Raw genomic sequence first — 23,287 nt, forward strand, 5'->3', positions numbered from 1 at the left:
CACCCACGACATTCACTGATTGGGGATTTTGATCTGTGGAGGGGTAATTTAATTCACTTTTAACAAGTTAAGGTGTGTAATAGGTCGCTCGTATAGTTTAGGTGTGATATCGACATTTCGGGTATAGTTCAGGGGAGTTTTAAAAACAATCAAATAAAAAATTTCAAATTAGCAGATGAGAGCTGGACTAAATCAGACATTGAGATGAAGCACAAGATCATTGGATTTTATAAGAACCTACTTGGGTCAACTGCAATCCAACTTCCAGCAATAAACCCTAAAGTGTGTGCCATAGGAAACATTTTGACTAGAGGCCAACAGATGAACTTAGTGGAGCCAGTGACCTGTAATGAAGTTGTTGCTGCTCTGAAGGGAATTGAGGACATGAAAGCCCCATGAGTGGATGGTTTCAATGTTTTCTTTTACAAGAAAGTCTGGCCAGTAGTTGGTGAGGATGTGACAAAGGCAGTGATGCAATTCTTTGAAACATATAGTCTTTATAAACCGGTAAACTGAACTTTAGTCACCCTAATCCCTAAGGTTAAAAATCCTTCCTATGTAAAAGTGTTTAGAACTATTTCATGTTGTTCGGTGATTTACAAGCTGATCTCCAAGATCATCACCAGTAGCTTACAAACTATGATGCACTGTTTAGTAGATAAAGGTCAGTCTATTTTTGTTCCTGGGTGGCTCATTAGAGATAATATCATTATGATTCATAAACTGGTAAAGGAGTATGGAAGGAAAGGGAAATCAACTAGATGCATGCTCAAAATAGACATGCAAAAAACATATGATTCCTTATAGTGGATTTTTGAAGAACAAATTTTGAAACACATGAACTTTCCCACCAAATTCATCGGTTGGATCATGGAATTGTTAACTACAATATCTTACTCTATTTGCATTAATGGATGGCCTTCTGAACCATTAGAAGCTAAAAAGGGATTGAGACAAGGGGATCCCATGTCTCCTTTTCTCTTTATTATTGCCACGGAATATTTTTCCAGATTACTAAGGATGTTGAAGATAAACCCAGAGTTCAAATTTCATCCTAGATTCTCTAATAGTTAATACAATTAGGATTTGCGAAAGATTTGCTACTCTTCTGTAAAAGAGATATAAGGTCTGTACAGCTTTTATTTAACTATTTTCAAGAATTCTCACAAGCCTCAGGTCTTACAGCTAACAAAGACAAGAGCTCAATGTACTTTGAGGTGTCAAAGAAGTTTTCCATTGTCACGACCCGACTAGGGGGCCATGACGGGTACCCGGAGCTGGCTACCGAGCACCACTCATTATACTAGCCATCATACCCAACCTGAACATACACAATCTCGAAGGCAACACACACACACACACATATATAAGCCCTCATGGCTACAAAATAATATACAAAATATACACTGATATATCCATAAGACATCAACTACCCACGTATCCTTATCTACTAGCCTCTACTAGAGTACTGTGTCATAAGGATGGGACAGGACCCCGTCATACCCAAAATATATATTCACAAAATAATATGAGCATAAGTAGCACCTCCGGAGTAGTGGAGTGCTCCTGTGAATCCGCTAATAAGATAAGCTCCTACGGGTCTGCACCGTCTCCCTGTCTACTTGTGGGCACGAACACATCGTCCAAAAACAAAAGGACGTCAGTACAAAAAGAGTACTGAGTATGTAAGGCATGAATAATACCAACATAATAACGAAATGATGAAACATAAGGCGAAGATAGAACCTGCTTAGCTTTTAATGGAAAAACACATGTTATGCATATCAAATATACCATCATCGTTAACCCGCGTCCGGGTAACCATCACACGCCGCCCACTAGTGGTGTCATGTCCAGCCATCTAGGCACAGTGTTATCTTAAGCCACGCGCCTTTCACGGTGTCATGCCCGGCCATCTAGGCACGGTGTAATCATAAGCCGCCCGCCTTCGTGGTATTATACTCCGCCATCTAGGAACGGTGTAATCTCATCATCATGTACTTATCATAAAGCATGTATTAGAAATCAGTTAAAGCTACAAGTCTATCGGGGTGACGTAAGGTCGAGAACCCCCGATTCCATTATGGAGTAGTCATGGTCATCATGTCCCACCTTGAAGGAACTAGCGTCACAAGGTGAGTCTAACAACAAAGAATAACATCAAAAAATCATATAGGGATCATTAGTTTCACAAGACTATCATCATTGCCATACCCGTAACACATCTCTTATCCTTATCTCATGAGAAGCTCCTAACAATCATAGACTTGTAGCTTTTGGATTGAAGGAAAATCATGGAAATTGTAAATAAAGATAGTAATATACGAGTCATGCCTTTTGAAAGAAAGGGGTACTAGCCTCACATACCTTTGTATCTCTTCAACTCTATCGGCTAATTGTGTGCCTCACAATCTTGTGATTCTACCTTCAAAGGAATTCATACTAAGATTATATAATTGAAGACATACTTAAGCTTAAGCTAGAACGACTAAGAACTAACGAAAATTGGGCAATATCCCCATTGCTTCAACCACTTTCTCCCACTGTAACAATTCCCAACCATCAACAGCAACACCCACAATATCCTAATCAATAACCTCTTTAAGCTAAGCATTATTCAATTCTCATAATTCCCCTTCAAGAGTATCCATAACCATAATTATAATACAACATTATATTTATTCCTCACATAACATTTCCTCAACATCATTAACATCATCTATAACGAGATTATATTCATCTCATACTAAGAATCATGATTCACATTAACTTACTACCCAGAATACTATTATTCTCATATTTAAGCTCAAATTCCACTTTCTTCCATAATCCAAGTCTTTTAACCACTCAATATTCTCAATAACATGAAATAAACATAAAACTCACCTTAATCACTTAGGAACAAGCCTTGAGTCAATCTAATCCATTAGAATGAACCCCCCCCCCCCCTCACTTGAATACCAAAGAAATTCTTACTCTTCACAAACCCTAATAGGCTTCCTAGTACGTGAATCTCTTAATCTTTGCTTTTGATCTTGGTTTCTTGGTATAGATTTGTTGTAGAAATAGAGGGAGGGTTTTGGAGAGTTCTAGAGAGATATAGGATCTGTTTTTGGGAGAATAATGGAATAAAAATGTGGGTTCTTATATTTATAATCAGGGCTGGAAACTTCCAGATCTGCGGGTCGACGAGCATGGTTGTCGGTCGTCGACGTTTCGACGGTCCGTCGACATGCCCCGTCGAACTGCCGCCTAAGATGCCTGATTGCAGAACCCTGTCGACGGTGCTAAACGGCGGCTCGTCGATGTGTCGACGGTCGTCCTTTGGGCCGTCGACGCTGACTGGTTTCAGCAGTTATTCTGAACTGCTCCATTTTGCTCCGATTCGATTCGTTTCACTTCTAATTCCCTCGTAATGTCAAGAATGCATACTTATACTCCTGTACACTTACAAGGTAAAATATCTAATGTCCAAAACTCTGGTGCGGATTACCGAACCGAAGGTACACACCGCCAATAAGCCAAATTTTCCTTGCAACAAAACGGGAGATGTAACATTCTTCCCCCCTTCTTGTCAAATCTCATCACACCTTTCAACGGTGACACTTTTAGAAATACCCAATCACTAACCTGAAATTCCAAGTCTAGCCGGCGGTTGTCCGCATAAAATTTTTGGTGACTTTGGGCTGTCAATAATCAATCTCAGATAACCTTAATCTTTTCCAACGCTTGTTAGATCAGCTCTGGACCTATTTGATGTACCTCTCCTATTTCAAACCATCTAATTGGGGATCTACACTTTCTTCCATATAGAGCTTCATACGGGGCCATTTGAATACTAGAATAATAACTGTTGTTGTATGCAAACTCAATAAGAGGTAAGTTGTCATCCCAACTACCACCGAAATCTAGCACACATGCCCGTAACATATCATCCAAAGTCTAAATAGTACGCTCAGCTTGGCCATCCGTTTGTGGATGAAATGATGTATTGAGTCTCACTTGAGTTCCCAAACCTTCTTGAAAGGACTTCCAGAATTTAGCAGTAAATTGCACTCCTCTATATGTGATAATAGATACTGGGATACCATGAAGTCTCACTATCTCCTTAAGATACAACCTTGTATAATCTTCTGCCGAATATGTGGCTCTGACTGGAAGAAAATGAGTTGATTTCGTCAGTCTGTCCACGATCACCCATATGGAGTCATACTTGCATCGGAAACGAGGCAACCCTACAATAAAATCCATGTTGATCACTTCCCATTTCCAGGCTGAAATTTCCATCGCTTGCAATAACCCTCCCGACTTTTGATGCTCAGTTTTCACTTGTTGGCAAATGGGGCATTGAGCTACAAATTTAGTTATGTCTTTCTTCATTCCATCCCACCAGTACATTAATTTGAGGTCGTGATACATCTTTGTCGCTCCTGGGTGAATAAAATACCGAGAATAATGAGCTTCTTCTAGAATACGACGACGTAGCCCTGCAATATTTGTAACACATAGCCTGTCTCGGTATCTAAGAACTCCATCTGTAGAAACTTCAAATGGCGACTTCTCTTTCTCAGGAAATGTATCTCTATAGTGACTCAACTGAAGATTTTCATATGGGCACTCTCTCACCTCCATATCTAAGGACGAAATAGTTGGATTGTGAATACCAATTCCTGTATTTCCTGAAACAATTAGACGAACTCCGAGGTTTGCTAGCTGGTGGAGCTCACGAATTAATTCTTTCTTCTCCAAAGGGACCTCACATAGACTTCCTATTAATTTGCGGCTAAGTGCATCAGCTACCACATTTGCCTTCCCGGGGTGGTATAAAATACTCACATCATAATCCTTTAATAATTCTAACCATCGCCTTTGTCATAGATTTAACTCCTTCTGTTTGAAAATATATTGGAGACTCTTGTGGTCTATATAAATATCAACATGAACGCCATACAAATAGTGTCTCCACATCTTTAGTGCATGGATAACCGCAGCCAATTCGAGGTCATGAGTTGGATAATTCTTCTCATGTTTCCACAACTGCCTTGAAGCATAGGCAATGACTTTACCGGGCTGCATCAACACGCAGCCCAACCCAACACCAGAGGCATCACAATACACAACATAACCATCGGGTCCTTCTGCGAGTGTCAGGACTGGGGCTAAAGTTAATCTATCCTTCAATTCCTGGAAACTGCGTTCACAAGCACCGGTCCACTGAAATTTTACTGATTTCTGTGTTAGCTTCGTTAATGGTGCTAAAATGGAAGAAAATCCTTCCACAAATAGGACGGGTGCTCCCCACGGTGATGAACTGGGCCTGATAAATCTTTTCTCAAGCAAATCTTTCGATTGTGCCTTTAGCTCTTTCAATTCTGCAGGAGTCATTCGGTAAGGAGGAATAGATATGGGATTGGTGTCCAGCAACACATCGATAGCAAAATCAATCTCTCTTTTTGGAGGAAGTCTTGCAAGTTCGTCTGGAAATACATCCGAAAATTCGTTTACTATCGGGACAGATTAAAAAGTCGGCGCCTTTGCTTCGGTGTTATGAACTCGGACTAAGTGATAAATATAGCCTTTAGCTATCATCTTCCTTTCCTTAAGGTAAGAAATAAACCTTCCCCTGGGAGACGCTGTATTACCTTTCGATTCAAGCACGGGTTCTCCCGGGAATTAGAATCGGACTATCTTTGTTCTACAATCCACATTATCATAACAACAGATCAACCAATCCATGCCCATAATCACATCAAAATCTAACATCTCTAGTTCAATAAAATCAGATGTAGTCTGGCGATCACATACCACAAGCACACAATTTTTATACACTTCGCTATTACAGGATCACCAACCGGAGTAGATACTTCGAAAGGTTTAATTGGCTAGGGTTTAACCCCAATACGGTCAGCAATATAAGGAGTAATGTAAGACAACGTGGAACCCAGATCAATCAATGCATAAACGTCATGAGAGAATATGGATAGTATACCTGTAACCACATCCGGGGAGGACTCAAGATCCTGGCGTCCGGCTAAAGCATAAATATGGGGCTGGGTACCACCTGAACTGGATGCTCCCTCTCTGCCCCTATCACGGCCTGCTGGAATCTAGGGAGTCTTCCCTACGGGGCACACAGATGAGGAAGAACCACCTGCTGATCATGTGGGCTAAGCCCCAACTCTACCACCCATCGATAGACAATCTCGCAGCATATGCCCAACCTGACCACAGGCATAGCAAGCATCTGAACTTTGGCGAAACGGGACCGAATATAACTTTTTGCACCGACTACATCGTGGGACCGGTAGGCTCCTCAGACTATAATCACCTCCAAACTGGGAATCTGAAGCTCTCGAGCTCTGACCCTATCCTGAATGAATGGGGCGGTCAAATCTTCTACCTGCAAATCGAGGAGGTGCACTAGTCGCAGACTGGCCCGAGTACCTGTAATACTGTTGCAGACCCCCTCTATACTCATTACTAACAGATTTGGCCCTCTTACTCTTCCCTCTATCAATATCGCGCTCACCACTTTGCGGATGTTGCTGCTCTTCTAAATTCTGGCCATGAGCCTGAATACGGGAAATGTCTATCCCCTCTTGGAGTGAAGCTGTTAAACAATATTTGAACAAATGTAGCCCTAAGCCACTCACAAATCTGTGCACTCTATCTCCCATATCGGCTACCATAGTGGGAGCATACCGGGCCAATGAATTAAAACGGAGACTATACTCCCGAGCACTCATATTCCCTTATTTTAGATTTAGAAACCTGTCAGCTCGGGCCTTTCGAACCTCGGGTGGCAAATGGTGATGAAGAAAAGCATCTACAAATTCCTGCCAAACTGGGGGAGGTGCATTTTCCTTCCTCGAAGATACCCAATTATTATACCATAGGACCGCTACATCCCGGAGTCTATAAGATGCCAACTCCACAGACTCAGTATCGGAGACATGGATGATTCTCAGCGTTCTCAGCATCTCATCAATAAAACCTTACGGGTCTACATCCGGCTTTGACCCGAAAAATTCTAGGGGATTTAAACTCATGAAATCACGGGCTCTAGCACTAATCGCCCTATCACCTGGATCCGTACTCTGCCGCTGAGCCTGAACGGTAACTAGCTGTGTCAATAACTGAATAGCTTTGGTCATTTGTTAACCCGAAGTACCCGGTGGAGGAACTGGAGGCATAGGAGCCGGAACTGAAGCCCCCTCTTGTTCTTCTAGAATAGGCGGAGTGTGAGAGGTATTGGATGGAGCCTCATTATGAGATTCACCTTCTTCTATATTTGTGGGTGGCTCCCTTTCCATCGGTCTTTCTATCGTAGCCTTGCCCTTTTGGATGGCTGTGGCTTTTCTCTTTACCGGCATCGCTGAAATCATAACGCACAATTAAGGAGGAGAAAATCTTATAACATGACTCTATCGCACTATCTAACAAGAAGAATAATGGTCATTTTTTCTAAATGCCTCGCAGCCTCCTGTTTATAAGTGTGGTGCGCTTCACACCCATAAATAAGACTCTGCTGGACACGACTCATAGACACACCCTAGGACGGAACTGCTCTGATACCACTTTTGTCACGACCCGACTAGGGGGCCATGACGGGTCCCCGGAGCTGGTTACCGAGCACCACTCATTATGCTAATCATCATACCTAACCTAAACCTAAACATACACAATCTCGAAGGCAACATATGCATATATATAAGCCCTCATGGCTACAAAATAATATACAAAATTTACACTGATATATCCATAAGACATCAACTACCCACGTATCCTTATCTACGAGCCTCTACTAGAGTACTGTGTCATAAGGATGGGACAGGACCCCGTCATACCCAAAATATATATTCACAAAATAATATGACCATAAGTAGAACATCCGGAGTAGTGGAGTGCTCCTGTGAATCCGCTGATAAGATAAGCTCCTACGGGTCTGCACCGTCTCCCTGTCTACTTGTGGGCACGAACACATCATCCAAAAAAAAAAGGACGTCAGTACGAAAAGAGTACTGAGTATGTAAGGCATGAATAATACCAACATAATAACGAAATGATGAAACATAAGGCGAAGATAGAACCTGCTTAACTTTTAATGGAAAACCACATGTTATGCATATCAAATATACCATCATCGTTAACCCGAATCCGGGTAACCATCACATGCCGCCCACTAGTGGTGTCATGTCCGTCCATCTAGGCACGGTGTTATCTTAAGCCACATGCCTTCGTGGTGTCACGCCCGGCCATCTAGGCACGATGTAATCATAAGCCGCTCGCCTTCGCGGTGTCATGCCCGGCCATCTAGGCACGGTGTAATCTCATCATCATGTACTTATCATAAAGCATGCATTAGAAATCAGTTAAAGCAACAAGTCCATCGGGGTGACGTAAGGTCAAGAACCCCCAATTCCATTATGTAGTAGTCATGGTCATCATTAGAGGTGTCAACTTAGGCTTGGCCCGTGAGACCGGCCCGACCCAACCCTTTAATTAAGTGGGGTTGGGCTATGTTTTTTGCATCCCATTTAGGATTGAGGCTCAAAAGCCCAGCCTCACTAAGCCCATCAGCCTCAGAGGCTGGGCCAAGGCTGGGCTGAGGCCAGCCCGTCAGGTAATTAATTATTAATTAATAAATTAAAATTCAAAACTAATTAACAATACATAATAAAAAAACTAAAAAAGGAACCAATACTTTATATATTTATATATTATATACAGACTACAGTCCTATTAATATATATATATATAAAGAGAAGCTAGGGGTTTTTCAATCACTTTCTCTTCTGCGCAGCTTGTTTTGTTCTTTACTTCTTTGTCACGATCCCTCAAAGAGAAGCTAGGATTTCCTTGGTTTCTCAAAACTCAAAAGGTATAATCGTATTATAAGTTTGTTTCTCTTTTATTCACTGTTGATTATAAGACTATCAGTGTGGGTTGATTTGTTCATGTCTGGAAATCTACTCTGGAAAAGAAGAGAAAACATGGTATAACTTTTCCTCCTAAGCGGTGGGAGTTAGAATCCTACGGTCAACACTAATTAATGTTACCTATCCGAAAAAAGAAAAAAGAAAAAAAAAAGACATAGAATAATTTATAGTGGGTGAGAAGTTTGACATAAAGAAACAATATATGATAGCGTTCCCTATATTTTGGGCAGAGTTGGATGAAGTCACTGCCCTGACTTCATTATCTGCATTATTTCTGCAATTGTTTTTACTCCTAAGAAATGATAAGATGAGTCTTACGGCATTCTAATTTCCTATATGATATTTGATAATGTCATATTGTTTTGTTATCTTTCTCTGGTTTGATCATAAAAATTGTTGAATGTGTTGTTTAAAAGTTGGCATCGAGTGAAATTTTGAATTTATGGGTGTTCGTACATTACTCTAGTCTCGTTCTTTAGTTTTTCCTCTATTGTTTGTTTGTTTGATACTAGCCATAAGGTTTCAATCTTAATGACTTTTATGTATCTTTAAAGCTAAATATATTAAATCTTTGTGTTTATGTTCTTAGTATAGGTAGTGGGATTACGTCTTTACTGTAACTTTGATATTTACTAGCCATAAAAATCCCATCTTTGCCCTTTATTTTGTATTTCTAGAGTTCAATTTGTTATGCTTCTGTGTTTGTTGTAATGGGCTTAGGTGGGTTTAAGTTTTAATTGTAGCTTTTCACTGAATGCACACCGTTTCAGTGCTTTCTAATTTCTCAGATACCCAACCGTTTCAAATTATAGACTTAACATTGGCAGTTCATCCAAACAATCCAAATAATTGTTCCTTTAATAAATTAATAAGGACAAAAATACACTGTTTCACCATAATCGTCCGAACATTAGCCAGTGCCACTTCAAATAAGGGTCTACATTTTCTCAATTCCAACGACATCCAAGGCAGAGAAATAACCAATAGATTAGATGATGTCTTGATCGTAATTGGTATTTTATACTTGATTTTTACAACTTTGATCTTTGATATGAATTATACTACTAAACCATAATTAATTATAAGTACTAAAAGTATACAGAGGATACCTACCATATATTCACTAAACATTGTTGACAAGGTTTTTGTGGCCAACCTTTTTTAATATGCTATAACAAAATAGGATAAGAACTATTATTTGTCTAGAAAAAGAACATGTTGGTGCCATTTATGAACCTTTTCTACTTGCAATGGATAACCTTTCCTTTGGATAAATTGTTAAGGAACATGTTAGCAATATGTTATGGGCTGATCTTGAAATTTAACAATCTGCTTGTTTATCTTGTTACAAGAAAACTAATGGAAGATCTGGATATGAACATAGTACACATGAAACTAGTTTAGAGGTGAATGAACCTAAAGAACTTGAACAGAAGAAACCGAGAAAGTTAAAATCGGCTGTTTGGCCTTATTTCAAAAAGATAGGTAGAGTTGAAGATGGTGTGGAAAGGGAAATATGTAGAGGTTGTAAAGACCCATATAAGGTTGGTTCTACTCCAGGACCCTTAGGTAAGAACTATGGAACATCACATTTAAAACGTCATTTACTTACATGTAAAAAGGTTAAATACCGCAGCTTGGGTCAAATGTTTCTGGATAAACAAGTTAAAATACAGTCTAGAAAAATAGACCAATTGATTTCTCGTGAAAAGCTTGTTGAAGCTATCATTAAGCATGATTTGCCATATTCTTTTGTCGAATATGATGGAATTATAACTTGGACAAATTATGTAAGTCCAGAAGTAATAATGCCATCAAGGAACACTTCTGTTGTGGATGTCCAGAAAGTGTATTTCAAAGAGAAAGAAAAGTTAAGACAAGTCTTAGCTAAAATTCCTAATCGAGTTTGTTTAACTTCTGATTGCTGGACAGCAGGTACTTCTAAGGGTTATCTTTGTTTAGCTGCTCAGTTTTTTGTTGATAATTGGAAGTTAGTTAGTAAAATTTTGAATATTTGTCGTATGATTCCTCCTCACACTGGTGTTGAATTTACTGTAACGATATATGATTATTTGAAAGAGTGGGGCATTGATAAGAAGGTGTTCTCTATCACTTTGTATAATGCCACTAATAATGATGGCACGCAGAATATTTTAAAAGGGCATCTTAGTTTGCAACAGAGTTTATTATGTGATGGTGAGTTCTTTCATGTGCGTTGCTCTGCCCATATTCTGAATTTGATGGTTCAAGAGGGTTTGAAAGCAGCTAACGATGCCTTGCTTAGAATTAGAGAAAGTGTGAAGTATGTCAAAGGATCAGATAGTAGAATGAGGAAATTTGAGCAATGTGTTAAGCAAGTGGGAATTAGTACAAATCTGGGTTTACGTTTAGACGTGGCCACTAGATGGAACTCAACATACTTGATGCTTGAGAGTGCACTACAATATGAAAAAGCTTTTTCTAGTCTAGAATTGATTAATAGAAATTACTCTCATTGTCCTACATCTGATCATTGGAGAAGGGCAGAAAAAATATGTGAATTCTTGGAACCTTTTTATGAAATAACTAACTTGATTTCTGGTTCAAGTTATCCAACCTCCAACTTGTACTTTATGCAAGTTTGGAAAATTGAATGCATGTTGAAGGAGAATTCACACAATCCAGATGAAGTTATTAAGGAAATGGCTTCAAGAATGTCCAAGAAGTTTGATAAATACTGGACTATATACAGTGTAGTGCTTTCATTTGGAGTAATATTTGATCTTCGCTTCAGGTTGCAACTTTTAAGGTGTTGTTATTCTAAGGTGGATGCTTCTTCTGCACAAGACAAGGTTGAAACTATGAAGAAAAAATTGTACAAGCTCTATGATCATTATGCAAATAATCAAATTGGAGCAACTACTTCTACTGTTTTGTGTAAACCAACTGAGGAAGGGAGTAAACCAAAACGAAGGGATTGCAGGTTATTCGATGTAAGTAATCTCTACTTTATTCTGGATAAAAACTTTATTCATTTTTTTGTAGATTGTTACTTTTTAATCAGGCAGTTATATTTCCTCCCTCCTCCTCCTCCTCCTCCTCCTCCTCCTCCTCCTCCTCCTCCTCCTCCTTCTCCTCTCCTTCTTCTCTCTCTTCTCCTTCGTCTTCTCCTCCTTCTTATCCTCCTCCTCCTTCTCCTCCTCCTTCTCCTTCTTCTTCTTCTTCTTATTCTTCTTCTTCTTCTTCTTCTTCTTCTTCTTCTTCTTCTTCTTCTTCTTCTTCTTCTTCTTCTTCTTCTTCTTCTTCTTCTTCTTCTTCTTCTTCTATTATTTGTATTTCAAATTAATAGGAATTTAAAAAGTTTGAGAGTCAATCTGTATGCAATGCTGGAAAGTCAGAATTGGACCTTTATTTGGAGGAACTAAAGCTTGATTACGATAAGTTTCATGATTTGGATGTTATCAAGTATTGGAAGGAAAATGAAAGGAAATATCTCGACCTTTCAGTGATGGCACGTGATGTACTCAGTGTTCCAATTACTACCGTAGCATCAGAATCAAAATTTAGTATTGGTGGTCGTGTTCTTACCAAGTATAGAAGTTGTATCCATCCTGAAAATGTCCAAACTCTTGTTACTACAAGAAACTGGTTGCATGGATTTACCCCACTTAATACTGGTAACATTTTTTCTATCGAGTTTACTACTCATTATTTTTGTTAAACTATCTGTTAATGGTTAACTAATTAATATTTTGTATGTGATGTAAATTGTAGATGAAGATGAAGTTGTCAAAGAAACTATATCACATGTTGATTCAAATGTGATTGATGCTCCTAGTCCTTCTGGATGTGTTACAACTACAACTGCAAGTTGAAGTGAAGTTGTTAAGCCTTTTTTGATGAGTGATGGGTTACCTAACTATTTAGGATTTTACTTTTGCAACTGGGCAGAACTTTAGTGCAACTAAATTTGTATATTTTTTGGATTATCAAAGTGTAAAGTTTGCGGGTCAACTATTAACCACTAGTTAGTTATATTTTTGGATTATCAAAGTGTAAAAATTTGCTGCTCAACTATTAACAGCTAGTTAGTTATATTTTTGTTCTTCTTTTGGTTGATATTGATTATTGCAGTGTCGCATTTTGCTGGCCAACGTGAGATTACTGAAGGTTTTTAAATTGATGTATTTGTTGTGCAATTCGTGTTGTGGCTGCGAATTTTGGTTGATATTAGTTATTGCATTGTAGAGTTTGCTGGCCAGCGTGAGATTACTGAAAGTTTTTGAATTAATGCATTTGTTGTGCAATTCGTGTTGTGGCTGTGAATTTTGGTTGATATTAATTATTGCAGTGTAGAAATTTGCTGGCCAACGTGAAATTACTTAAAGTTTTTGAATTGATGCACTTGTTGTGCAATTCGTGTTGTGGCTGCGAATGATAACCATTGTCACGTTCTTTTCTGTTTCAGTTTGCTTCAAAAATATATTGAAGGGCCAACCCTTTCCAGCCCGTGGCCCGCTTAGGGCTGGGTTGGGCTGTCATTCTAAAGGCCCTTCAATAAAAAGGGTCAGCTCGACCTAACCCTTTTAACTCTCTAGCCCGTTGGGGTTGGGTTGGGCCAGCCCGTTTTGACAGCTCTAGTCATCATGTCCCACCTTGAAGGAACTAGCGTCATAAGGTGAGTCTAACAACAAAGAATAACATCAAGAAATCATAAAGGGGTCATTAGCTTCATAAGACTATCATCATTGCCATACCCATAACACATCTCTTATCCTTATCTCATGAGAAGCTCCTAACAATCATAGACTTGTAACTTTTGGAATGAAGGAAAATCATGGAAATCATAAATAAAGATAGTAATATACGAGTCATGCCTTTTGAAAGAAAGGGGGACTAGCCTCACATACCTTTGGATCTCTTCAACTCTATCGGCTGATTGTATGCCTCACAAGCTTGCGATTCTACCTTCAAGGGAATTCGTACTAAGATTAGATAATTGAAGACATACTTAAGCTTAAGCTAGAACGACTAAGAACTAACGAAAATTGGGCAATATCCCCATTGCTTCAACCACTTTATCCCACTGTAACAGTTCCGAACCATCAACAGCAACACCCACAATATCCTAATCAATAACCTCTTTAAGCTAAGCATTATTCAATTCTCATAATTCCCCTTCAAGAGTATCCATAACCATAATTAGAATACAACATCATATTTATTCCTCACATAACATTTCCTCAACGTCATTAACATCATCTATAACGAGATTATATTCATCTCATACTAAGAATCATGATTCACATTAACTTACTACCCAACATACCATTATTCCCATATTTAAGCTCATATTCCACTTTCTTCCATAATCTAAGTCTTTTAACCACTCAATATTCTCAATAGCATGAAATAAACAAAAAACTCACCTTAATCAATTAGGAACAAGCGTTGAGTCAATCTACTCCATTAGAATGAAATCCCCCCCACTTGAATACCAAAGAAATTCTTACTCTTCACAAACCCTAATAGGCTTCCTAGTACATGAATCTCCTAATCTTTGCTTTTAATCTTGGTTTCTTGGTATAGATTTGTTGTAGAAATAGAGGGACGGTTTTGGAGAGTTATAGAGAGATGTAGGATCTGTTTTTGGGAGAATACTGGAATAAAAATGTGGGATCTTATATTTATAATCAGGGCTGGAAACTTCCAGATCCGCGAGTTTACGAGCAGGGTCGACGGTCGTCGACATGCCCCGTCGAACTGCCGCCTGAGATGCCTGATTGCAGAACCCTGTCGACGGTGCCAGACGACGGCTCATCGACGTGTCGACGGTCGTCCTTTGGGCCATCGACGCTGACTAGTTTCAGCAGTTTTTCTGAACTGCTCCATTTTGCTCCAATTCGATTCGTTCCACTTCTAATTCCCTCGCAATGTCAAGAATGCATACTTATACTCATGTACACATACAAGGTAAAATATCTCATGTCCAAAACTCTGGTGCAAATTACCGAACCGAAGGTACACACCGCCAATAAGCCAAAATCTCCCTGCAACAAAACGGGAGGTGTAACATCCAATTTCCCATCCTAGACTTGCTTGGGTTTACAAAGGGAGAAATGCCTTTTAGTTACTTAGGTGTTCCATTAAGTACCTAGAGATTCTCGGTCATACAATGCCAGCCGTTGCTTGAAAAAAATGCTCAGGAGAATTACTTGTTGGACTACCAAATTTTTGTCTTATGCTGGTATGGAGCAATTGATCAAAACAGTACTATTTTCCATACAAATCTACTAGTCACAAATTTTTGTCTAACCAGCAAAGGTGATCAAATTTATAGAGTCAACTTGCCAAAGATTTATGTGGACTGGTGGAGTGAAGATCACAAAGAAAACATTTTTAGCATGGGACAAAGTATGTCTCCCTAGAACTACAGGAGGAATAAACATATCCCAGAACTACAAGAGGAATGAACATACTGGACATCACCATATGGAACAGGGCAGCCGTCACTAAACTGTTATGGAACCTATGTAGCAAAAAAGATAACTTATCGGTCAAATGGGTCCGTTGTTACTATATAAAAGGAAATACTATATGGGAATGTGCACCCAAAAAGGCCTCATGGGTGGTACAGAAGATTTTGAAGAACAAGCAACACTTGCAAGATGTTAGATATATGGGAAATGACCTTATCAATATGGCCAACTTCTCTACAAAGAAGATGTACAACTTCCTTAGAAGAACCTTTCAAAAAGACATGAAGTAGACTGATATGCAATAATCCGGGATCACCAAAATGGTTTTTTATCTTAAGAATAGCTGCATTGAGAAGATTACACACAAAAAATAGACTAATGACATGGGGTATCCTTGATGAACAGGATTGTGTCTTGTGTAATAGAGTGAATGAAACAATGGAACACCTATTTTTTGCATGTGAAAATTCAGGTGTCATCTGGAGTAAATAAACTCCTTCAATGGCAAGGTATTAGTAGACGAGAAATGCAATGGCAAGAAGAGTTGGATTGGTCAGTTGTAAATGCTAGAGGCAGAAGTCCAGCAGCCACCATATTCAGGATGAGCTTAGCAGCAACTGTGCACCTGATATTGATCAAGCAGAATCAAAGAATCTTTCAGGCTAAACAGACTCCAGAACAAGTGATCACAAGGATGATTGTCCCAGATGTGTACTTCTATAGAGGGTCCATGAAAAAGAAACTAGTTAGCATATTAGTTGAACTTAATTTCTATATTTACTGCTTCCGCCCATAACTCCTTAGGCACCTTGGCATTAGAAAGCATACATCGTGCTTTCTCAAGAATAGTGCGGTTCATCTTTTCAGCTACTCCATTCTGTTATGGTGTATGCCTAACAGTTTTATGTCTCAATACACCATGAATCTTGCAGAAATTGTCAAACTCCAAGCCATTATCTATTCGAAGACACTTAATCTTTCTGTCACACTGATTTTCAATTAATGTCTTCCAGTTTCTGAAATTCTCAAAGACATCACTTTTAGCCTTTAAGAAGTATATCCAAACCTTGCGGGAAAAATCATCAATGAAAGTAAGAAGACACCTCTTTCCACCATTGGATGGAACCTGAGATGGACCCCATAAATCTGAATGAATGTCGTCAAGTACCCCTTTAGTTTTGTGCTTTCCAGTGCTAAATCTGACCCGTTTATGATTTTCAAGGACACAATGCTCACAAAAATCAAGTGTACTAATCTTCTCACCTTTCAAAAGGTTTAGGTTGCTCAAAATTGCCAACCCCCTCTCGCTCATGTGACCTAATATCATATGCCACATCTTAGCCTTGTCATCATCTGATAACTATGAGATTGCAGCATTCGAAGTACCTAGAATGGTGCTGCCCATAAGTACGTAAAGACCACCCTCTAGTTTGGCCTTTAACATGACCAGAGAACCCTTGGTCACCTTGCAAATTCCACCTTCACCCGCATGCTTATATCCGAGCTTATCAAGAGTACCAAGAGAGATTAGATTATGTTTCATATCAGGAACATGTCGAACATTAGACAACGTTCTTATGATGCCATCATGACACCGTATACGAGCTGAACCAATGCCTGCTATTTCACATACTGTATCGTTACCCATAAGTACAGTCCCACTCGTCTGCTCGTAGCAATTAAATCAATCTTTTTTTAAGCACATATGAAAGGTACAAGTTGAATCTAAAATCCACTTGTGTGTCTGAATGTCATCTGTTGAAGCAGTCATCACATAATATTCTCCAGATGTATGAGCTACCAGAATCGTAGATGCACCGGTTGTTGTTTTATCAATCTTCTTATTCGGGCAATCCCTCTCAAAGTGACCCTTTTGATGACAACCCCAACATTCAACATTCTTCCTACCCACCCTTTTCCTAGACTTTGACCTAGCTGCTGATTTCCCTATCCCTCTTTGGCTCCAGCGACCTCTAACCGTCAAACCCTTACCATGATCCTCTTTCTCACCATTGTTGATATGGTTTCTTAATTCATCCTAATTTAATGCATGTCGTACCATCTGTAACGTGACCACCTCCTTACTGTACATCATTGAATTAACTACATATTTGTACGCGGTGATAATGAAAACAGTAGAGTGCACGCTAGTTCTTCATCACCCACTTTAATATCAGCATGAGTAAGATCCATAGCCAATTTATTAAAAGCATCAAGATGATCCTGTAAAGTTGTACCTGTCTTCATCTTAAGGTGTGTAAACGCTGCCTTAACAATATTCTACTTGTTACTGATTTCTTCTAGTAGAGATCTTCAAGTTTCTTCCACAAACTCGCAGCTGTTTTCTCGGTACTGAATTCACATAACACGTTTCCTGATAAGGATAATTGAATTGCGCTAAACGCATCCATCTCAATCTTCTGCTTCTCGGCCTCTTTCGTATTTTCGGGATACGAGTCGTCCAAAGCATAGACTGTTCCTTCTCTCCGTAACAACGCCATGATCTTGATCTTCCACATGTGAAATTATTACTTCGCCCATCAAAATTCGCTACCTCAAACTTCATAGATGCCATAGTCTCCTCGTCTCCTAGATCTCAGGACCTGTAGGCTCTGATACCAATTGTTAGTGCGGAAACGATAAAAACGCAGTAATTAACGTTGTTCGGATCAATGTGATCCTTGTCCATTGAGAACAGCCGGCACTTGAATATCAAGGTAGAAAGTAAGTTACAAGATTGAATACTCTTAGGTTATGTGTTTTGTCCTAATAAATCCTAGTTAGCATGTATTTATACTAATAGGTCTAATCCTTTCCTAGAAATGATCTAAATCCCAATCACACTCGAAAACTAACAAAGAAAAAAAAATTTCTTTATTTCTTTCCGTTTTTTAGTAGGAATTGGCTTGAATATCTTCTTAACTTCACAACGTCAAATTAGGTTTTGTTACTATTATAAATATAAATATGGGCATTGCTACCTATTTTCTTAGGTTGAGAGGTAATGTAGTGAAGTGTCTATTATCTCTTACTCTCTTGTTTGCTAAATCTCTTCTAAATAGCAATTGTTAAATCTTTTACTAGTACCAAAATTATTCTTTTGGGTATTTTCTGTTTCCTTCATATTTTGAAAAATTGTAGTTTTTGGTTACCGATAATCGTCCAACTAATTCTTAAAATTCATTGGGACAAGATTAGTACATTTCTGGAATTAAAATTATGTACAAGTATTTCGAAATTCTACAAAAGTGTCAAGATGGTGAAAGAATGCCTTTAAAATGGTAGTCACAGTTCACTTGATCGACTCAGAAGAAGCAAAAAAACATTTTGGAATATGGAGAAACATTTCTGGATGATGCACTATCAATTGTATCATAGAATAATTGTCACTCTATTAGTCAATAAGTATTCAAAGACATGCCCCCAAAATATGGAAAAGTCAAAGAGACCCAATCAATTGGTATATGATTTAGACATTAAGATCCAAAATGAAATCAACATGGATTCTTCTATAGTGCCTTGGTTTTGAATTTATTCCATTGTCTTCGAGTAATAATTATAATTACATAGTAATTAATTAAATAGCACTTACTAGTATCTAGGAAACAAGCCCTCCGTGATTGCACGTTTCGAAAATTGTAGAAACAGAAAAAGGTTCAAACCTTCTACTCGTTTAAAGTAGAGAAAAGAGATGCTTCTAAAAACTTTACAATATACATGTAATTTAATTAGTACTTAGTACAAGTACTATTCAAAGTTTAAATCGTCAATAAAGGTGGTATTTCGAAGGAAATGTCAATAAAGCGTACACTAAAAAGACTCGACATAGAAAAATCCAATCTTTACATCCACTATATTAATAATGCAAATTTTATGGAAAGAAATTTAAAACTTTTTTTTTCGCTTTCCCAAATTTCAAAACTGGTGTGATGGTTCAATATGGCTGTTAAGCAACACACCAACAATCGATTAAAGTGTCTTTAACCGGATGATCCGTATTTCACTTTTTTCTATAGAGCCAAATATTCCCATTCCACCACCTTTTCTTTTCCTTTTCCTTTCCTTTCCTTTCCTTTCCTACTTCTCCTCTTTTCTTTTCTTTTATCTTCTTTTTCTTTGAACTAGGTGTGTATATATATAATTATAAAATAAATTATATGTACAAACTCTATGTACTACACGTGCAGCTTCCTGTCACGTGCCTCTTCCTTCTTAGAAAAAGACAGAAGGAAAGTCTAAACGAACCCACCCCTCATTCAAACTAGGGCTTAGGGTTTTTTATATTTTCTCTTCGTATGAGACCAAATAATTGCATGAGCCAAGATTTTCTCATCCTACTTTCCTACCACTTTTTTTGGTTATACAAGATTTGAGAAGCCTCTTTCTTTCTTAGCTTTCACGGTAGTTGTCCTACGCAGAGGTGGGTCTAAGACGGCTTTAATTGAATTCGTTGCTTTGACTTAAACTTTTATAAATGTGTAAGAAAGTTGCATATACGTATATGATAAGATGATAGTACTCAGGAAAGAGCTACAGTTTTAATACAAGTTTGGCTTAAATCCTATATTTATATTAGAAAATATATTAAATGTGTAAATACTTAATTACGAACTAAAATGAACTATGAATTTGGTGTCCAATTCAGAACGTATAAATTTTAAATTTTGAATCCACCTCTAACCTTATTTATTCACGCGAATTCAAATCTTGAATTTGCATACTGCGAGTAGAATTTTTGTTAAGACAAAAAGAATAGTGGAAAAAGAAAACACCTTGAGAAATCACAGTACTCAAGAAAAGGAAAAGCAAGTACTAGAGATGCTTAATTGGTCAAGCTTTATGTTGAAACTTCACTTAGTATGATTGTTGTATAAAGGAACAAGCAAAGGAGTAGGAAGGAAGGAAAGAAATATGATTTTTTTTCTTAACCACCAGTCAAAACCCATCTCCCCTTCTCTTTCCCTTAGGCAAAAATCCAAAGAGTGACTAATGATAGGGAAGTTAGAAGAAAGAAGAAAAGAGAAGTGACACAAAGATAGTTTCAAAAACAACAAAAATTAGATGCTTAAAGTGGGAAAAGACATAGGTTTTTTCTTCTGGTCTTCAGAAGAAGTATAGAAGCCTTGATAGAAACGTATCAAAAAAAAACACATTTTCCAGTCAGTTTCTTCAAAAACATTTCACTATCATCGAATAAACAACCGTTTTATATATATTTTATCTTTGCTTCTGTACATGATTTTGTTCTCATCTATGTGTTTTTTTCCTCACTTTTTTGTGACTGACCGTGCAGTTCAGTATACGAGAAATTGAGATGCTACACAATCTTAATAATCAGAGAAGCCATAAATCATAATGATGATGATGCCTTCCTTTTCCAAAATCATAGTTTAACTTTCTTACTGATAATAATTGTGATAATTACCTCAATAATTACACACTCCTTAGTGCTAATTAATATTCGCCGAACAAATAAGATTTGAAATAATCGGACATTTTCGACTGTGTCAGCAGCTTTTCTCTTTCTCCTTTTTCTTGATTTCAAATTTTACATACGACACTGAGAACAAAAGACACGTATTTTTTTAAAAAGATATGCCCATATTTGTACGTACAATTCATTAATGTATTGATCAGAGAAACCCCCAGAGCAGAAATTTGTCAATAGAACGTTGTTAAGCTTTTTACATAAGTTGAACTGAAAAAGAAGAAAGCTTATTTCAGAGCCTTACTTTCTCTCGTGTGCATTAATAAATGCAACTGAAATATTTCAGATATATCAAAACCAGAAATAAAGGAGAAGGAGAATTAGAATTCTTCTAAGAGACAGACCATTAATCAAGGCAAGCAAATAATTAAATGCATAACTGCAAATAAAACTAAATAAAAAAGAACTGATTTTCAATTCTAACCAAAACCACCTGCATTCATGGTTGATGGAACATGATAGTACCGGCACTAAAGTTATATTTACATAGACAAAAACTCACACGCACAACGTCTCATGATCCACTAACATTTTGAGAATAATGTAAAAGCTAAAAATAGGTAAAAGCTAGAGGGAGTGAAAGAAGAGCGAAAAAAAAAAGAAGAAAAAAGAAACTTGATCTTTCTTGAAAAATAGGGTGTTGGTGAATAATAATGAAGTCTAAGATGAAGAAGGGGGCATGAGATTTAATCCTAGATCATTTTTGTCCAAGACCAATCGAGCCTTATTAGTCTCCGCCATATTAGAATAAGAAGAAGAATATTCAGGGTGCACTCTTTTCTTGGACATAAGTGGGACACCAAATAATTTTGTACTACTTCTCATACCCATATTATCACCACCACCGGTAGCCGCTTCATCAAGAATCGTCACACTGCTACTCTGTGATGTCTTGCTTGGTGACACGTTGTTGTTGTTGTTGTTGAAAGTACTTCCCATCATAATATTTTTAGGATTTGTAATTTGTTGATAGCTGAACTGATGATGATTGTTCATATTTTTTTGGACAATAGGAGTAGCAGAAGCAGGTAAAAGGGAGCAAGGATTGTACGAACTACTAGGTGCAACTGGCTTGACATGATTTTGAACAAAGTAAATAATGTCATTGTAAAGTTTCCTCATGTGTGCAAGTTCAGACATTAACATATTGTTGCTTCTCCGTAGCCGATCATTATCCTCCGATAACGCCGTAACGGTGTTGTTAGCATTATTGTTTGAAGAAGCTATCGTCGTACTAGGCGAATCGCACCAATTGATATTTTGTTGTTGTTGTTGTTGTAGTAATTGATCATCCGAGTCAGGTGGTGAAATGCTGAGCCGGTTATAATTGGTTGGATAATTAGGAAAAAAACCTGGACCGGTACTCATACTCATTTGATGGTTAAATGAATGGTGATTCATTGGCATAGATTGTGGCTGAGCCGTTTTCCTCCTGTGGATCTCACATAACAAGTGTTTTTCTCCTCTCTTGAAGAACTCGTTAGCAAACTCCCATCTGTCTGGTACAATTTTCCTAAAACCCTAATAAATACCAACAAATTTATCATCAGTATAACTAACAAAAAATGAAAAAATTAAAGGTGTACATTTTTTTTTTTTTAAATAATAAGCAAGGAAGGAGTGTTTACTTACATAGGTATTGAGTTGGCGGACGAAGCTAGAGAAATTGTTGTGTTTGAAGTAATTAGGGAGAAGGTCACGAGCAAATTCAGGTGGACGCCAAACAACAAAGGTAGAGTCATCTTCACCCCAAGAAACAATATGGTCAGTCGATGGATCATCAACTAGTTGGTATGTTTTTGTTAAGAATGGAGCTGGAACTGCTTTGTGTGAGTCCAATGATAGCAATATGCCTTCACAGTTATCTAACATCAAAGCCATTGAACAAGAAGAAAACAGAGAGCAATATGGACGATTCTTGAATGTTCTTCAGAGATAAAAGGGAAAACAAGATGACAAGAAAAAATGTTTAGAAGATGAGAGAATGAAGGAGGTAATAATAAGGAGATTATTTTGAGGATGGGTTGGGTAGTGGGGTGGGCGTGGGGGTGGGGGCAGGGGAGCGGGGTAAGAAGGATTTTTAATATTTTACTGAAGGGAACACCTCGGTTATGTAGTGAGAGAGAATAAGTGTCTGTATGTCTAGGACTGTGAAATAAGGGCCTTTCAAGACAAACCCGTGACATTTCTTTTTCTTCTCTTTCTACTGACTTTCATCCCCTCACGCACACTACTACCAAATATATTAACATGGATTTAACCTTTTTTTTTTTTACACTAACAGTCTAAATTAATGAATTTCAGTCATATATACTGTTTGTATAAATATTTCTTAACACGATCATAACATGCGACATTTTTTATTTTTACGATTTTAAATCATATTTTGAGGAAATTTATAA

At 37.9% G+C, this 23,287-nt stretch overlaps 2 protein-coding genes across 2 annotated transcripts; one reads left to right on the forward strand and one right to left on the reverse strand.

The window, feature by feature from the left end:
* The first annotated feature begins 471 nt into the window (after window positions 1-471).
* LOC132629102 (zinc finger BED domain-containing protein RICESLEEPER 2-like) lies at window positions 472-16,193 on the forward strand. Its single transcript, XM_060344838.1, has 7 exons — window positions 472-507; window positions 10,292-11,911; window positions 12,268-12,595; window positions 12,693-12,788; window positions 13,053-13,088; window positions 15,238-15,332; window positions 15,870-16,193. The coding sequence occupies exons 1-7, from the start codon at window positions 472-474 to the stop codon at window positions 16,191-16,193; spliced, it is 2,535 nt and encodes an 844-aa protein (XP_060200821.1).
* A 5,084-nt stretch (window positions 16,194-21,277) lies between these two features.
* LOC132627846 (heat stress transcription factor B-4) lies at window positions 21,278-22,950 on the reverse strand. Its single transcript, XM_060343437.1, has 2 exons — window positions 22,518-22,950; window positions 21,278-22,406 (listed from the first exon to the last, which is right to left on the reverse strand). The coding sequence occupies exons 1-2, from the start codon at window positions 22,764-22,766 to the stop codon at window positions 21,546-21,548; spliced, it is 1,110 nt and encodes a 369-aa protein (XP_060199420.1). The 5' UTR covers window positions 22,767-22,950; the 3' UTR covers window positions 21,278-21,545.
* Window positions 22,951-23,287: the final 337 nt, after the last annotated feature.

The sequence above is a fragment of the Lycium barbarum genome, chromosome 2 (genome assembly GCF_019175385.1).
Source record: "Lycium barbarum isolate Lr01 chromosome 2, ASM1917538v2, whole genome shotgun sequence".
NCBI lineage: Eukaryota > Viridiplantae > Streptophyta > Magnoliopsida > Solanales > Solanaceae > Lycium > Lycium barbarum.

Excerpts from the sequence above, each read along its gene's own strand:
- LOC132627846 (XM_060343437.1), bottom strand. The coding sequence starts at position 22,766 with ATGGCTTTGATGTTAGATAACTGTGAAGGCATATTGCTATCATTGGAC. Across the intron at positions 22,407-22,517 it reads TCCGCCAACTCAATACCTAT|GGTTTTAGGAAAATTGTACC; the intron begins GTAAGTAAACAC and ends GGTATTTATTAG.
- LOC132629102 (XM_060344838.1), top strand. The coding sequence starts at position 472 with ATGCAATTCTTTGAAACATATAGTCTTTATAAACCG. Across the intron at positions 11,912-12,267 it reads GGGATTGCAGGTTATTCGAT|GAATTTAAAAAGTTTGAGAG; the intron begins GTAAGTAATCTC and ends TCAAATTAATAG. Across the intron at positions 12,789-13,052 it reads TGTTACAACTACAACTGCAA|TGTCGCATTTTGCTGGCCAA; the intron begins GTTGAAGTGAAG and ends TGATTATTGCAG.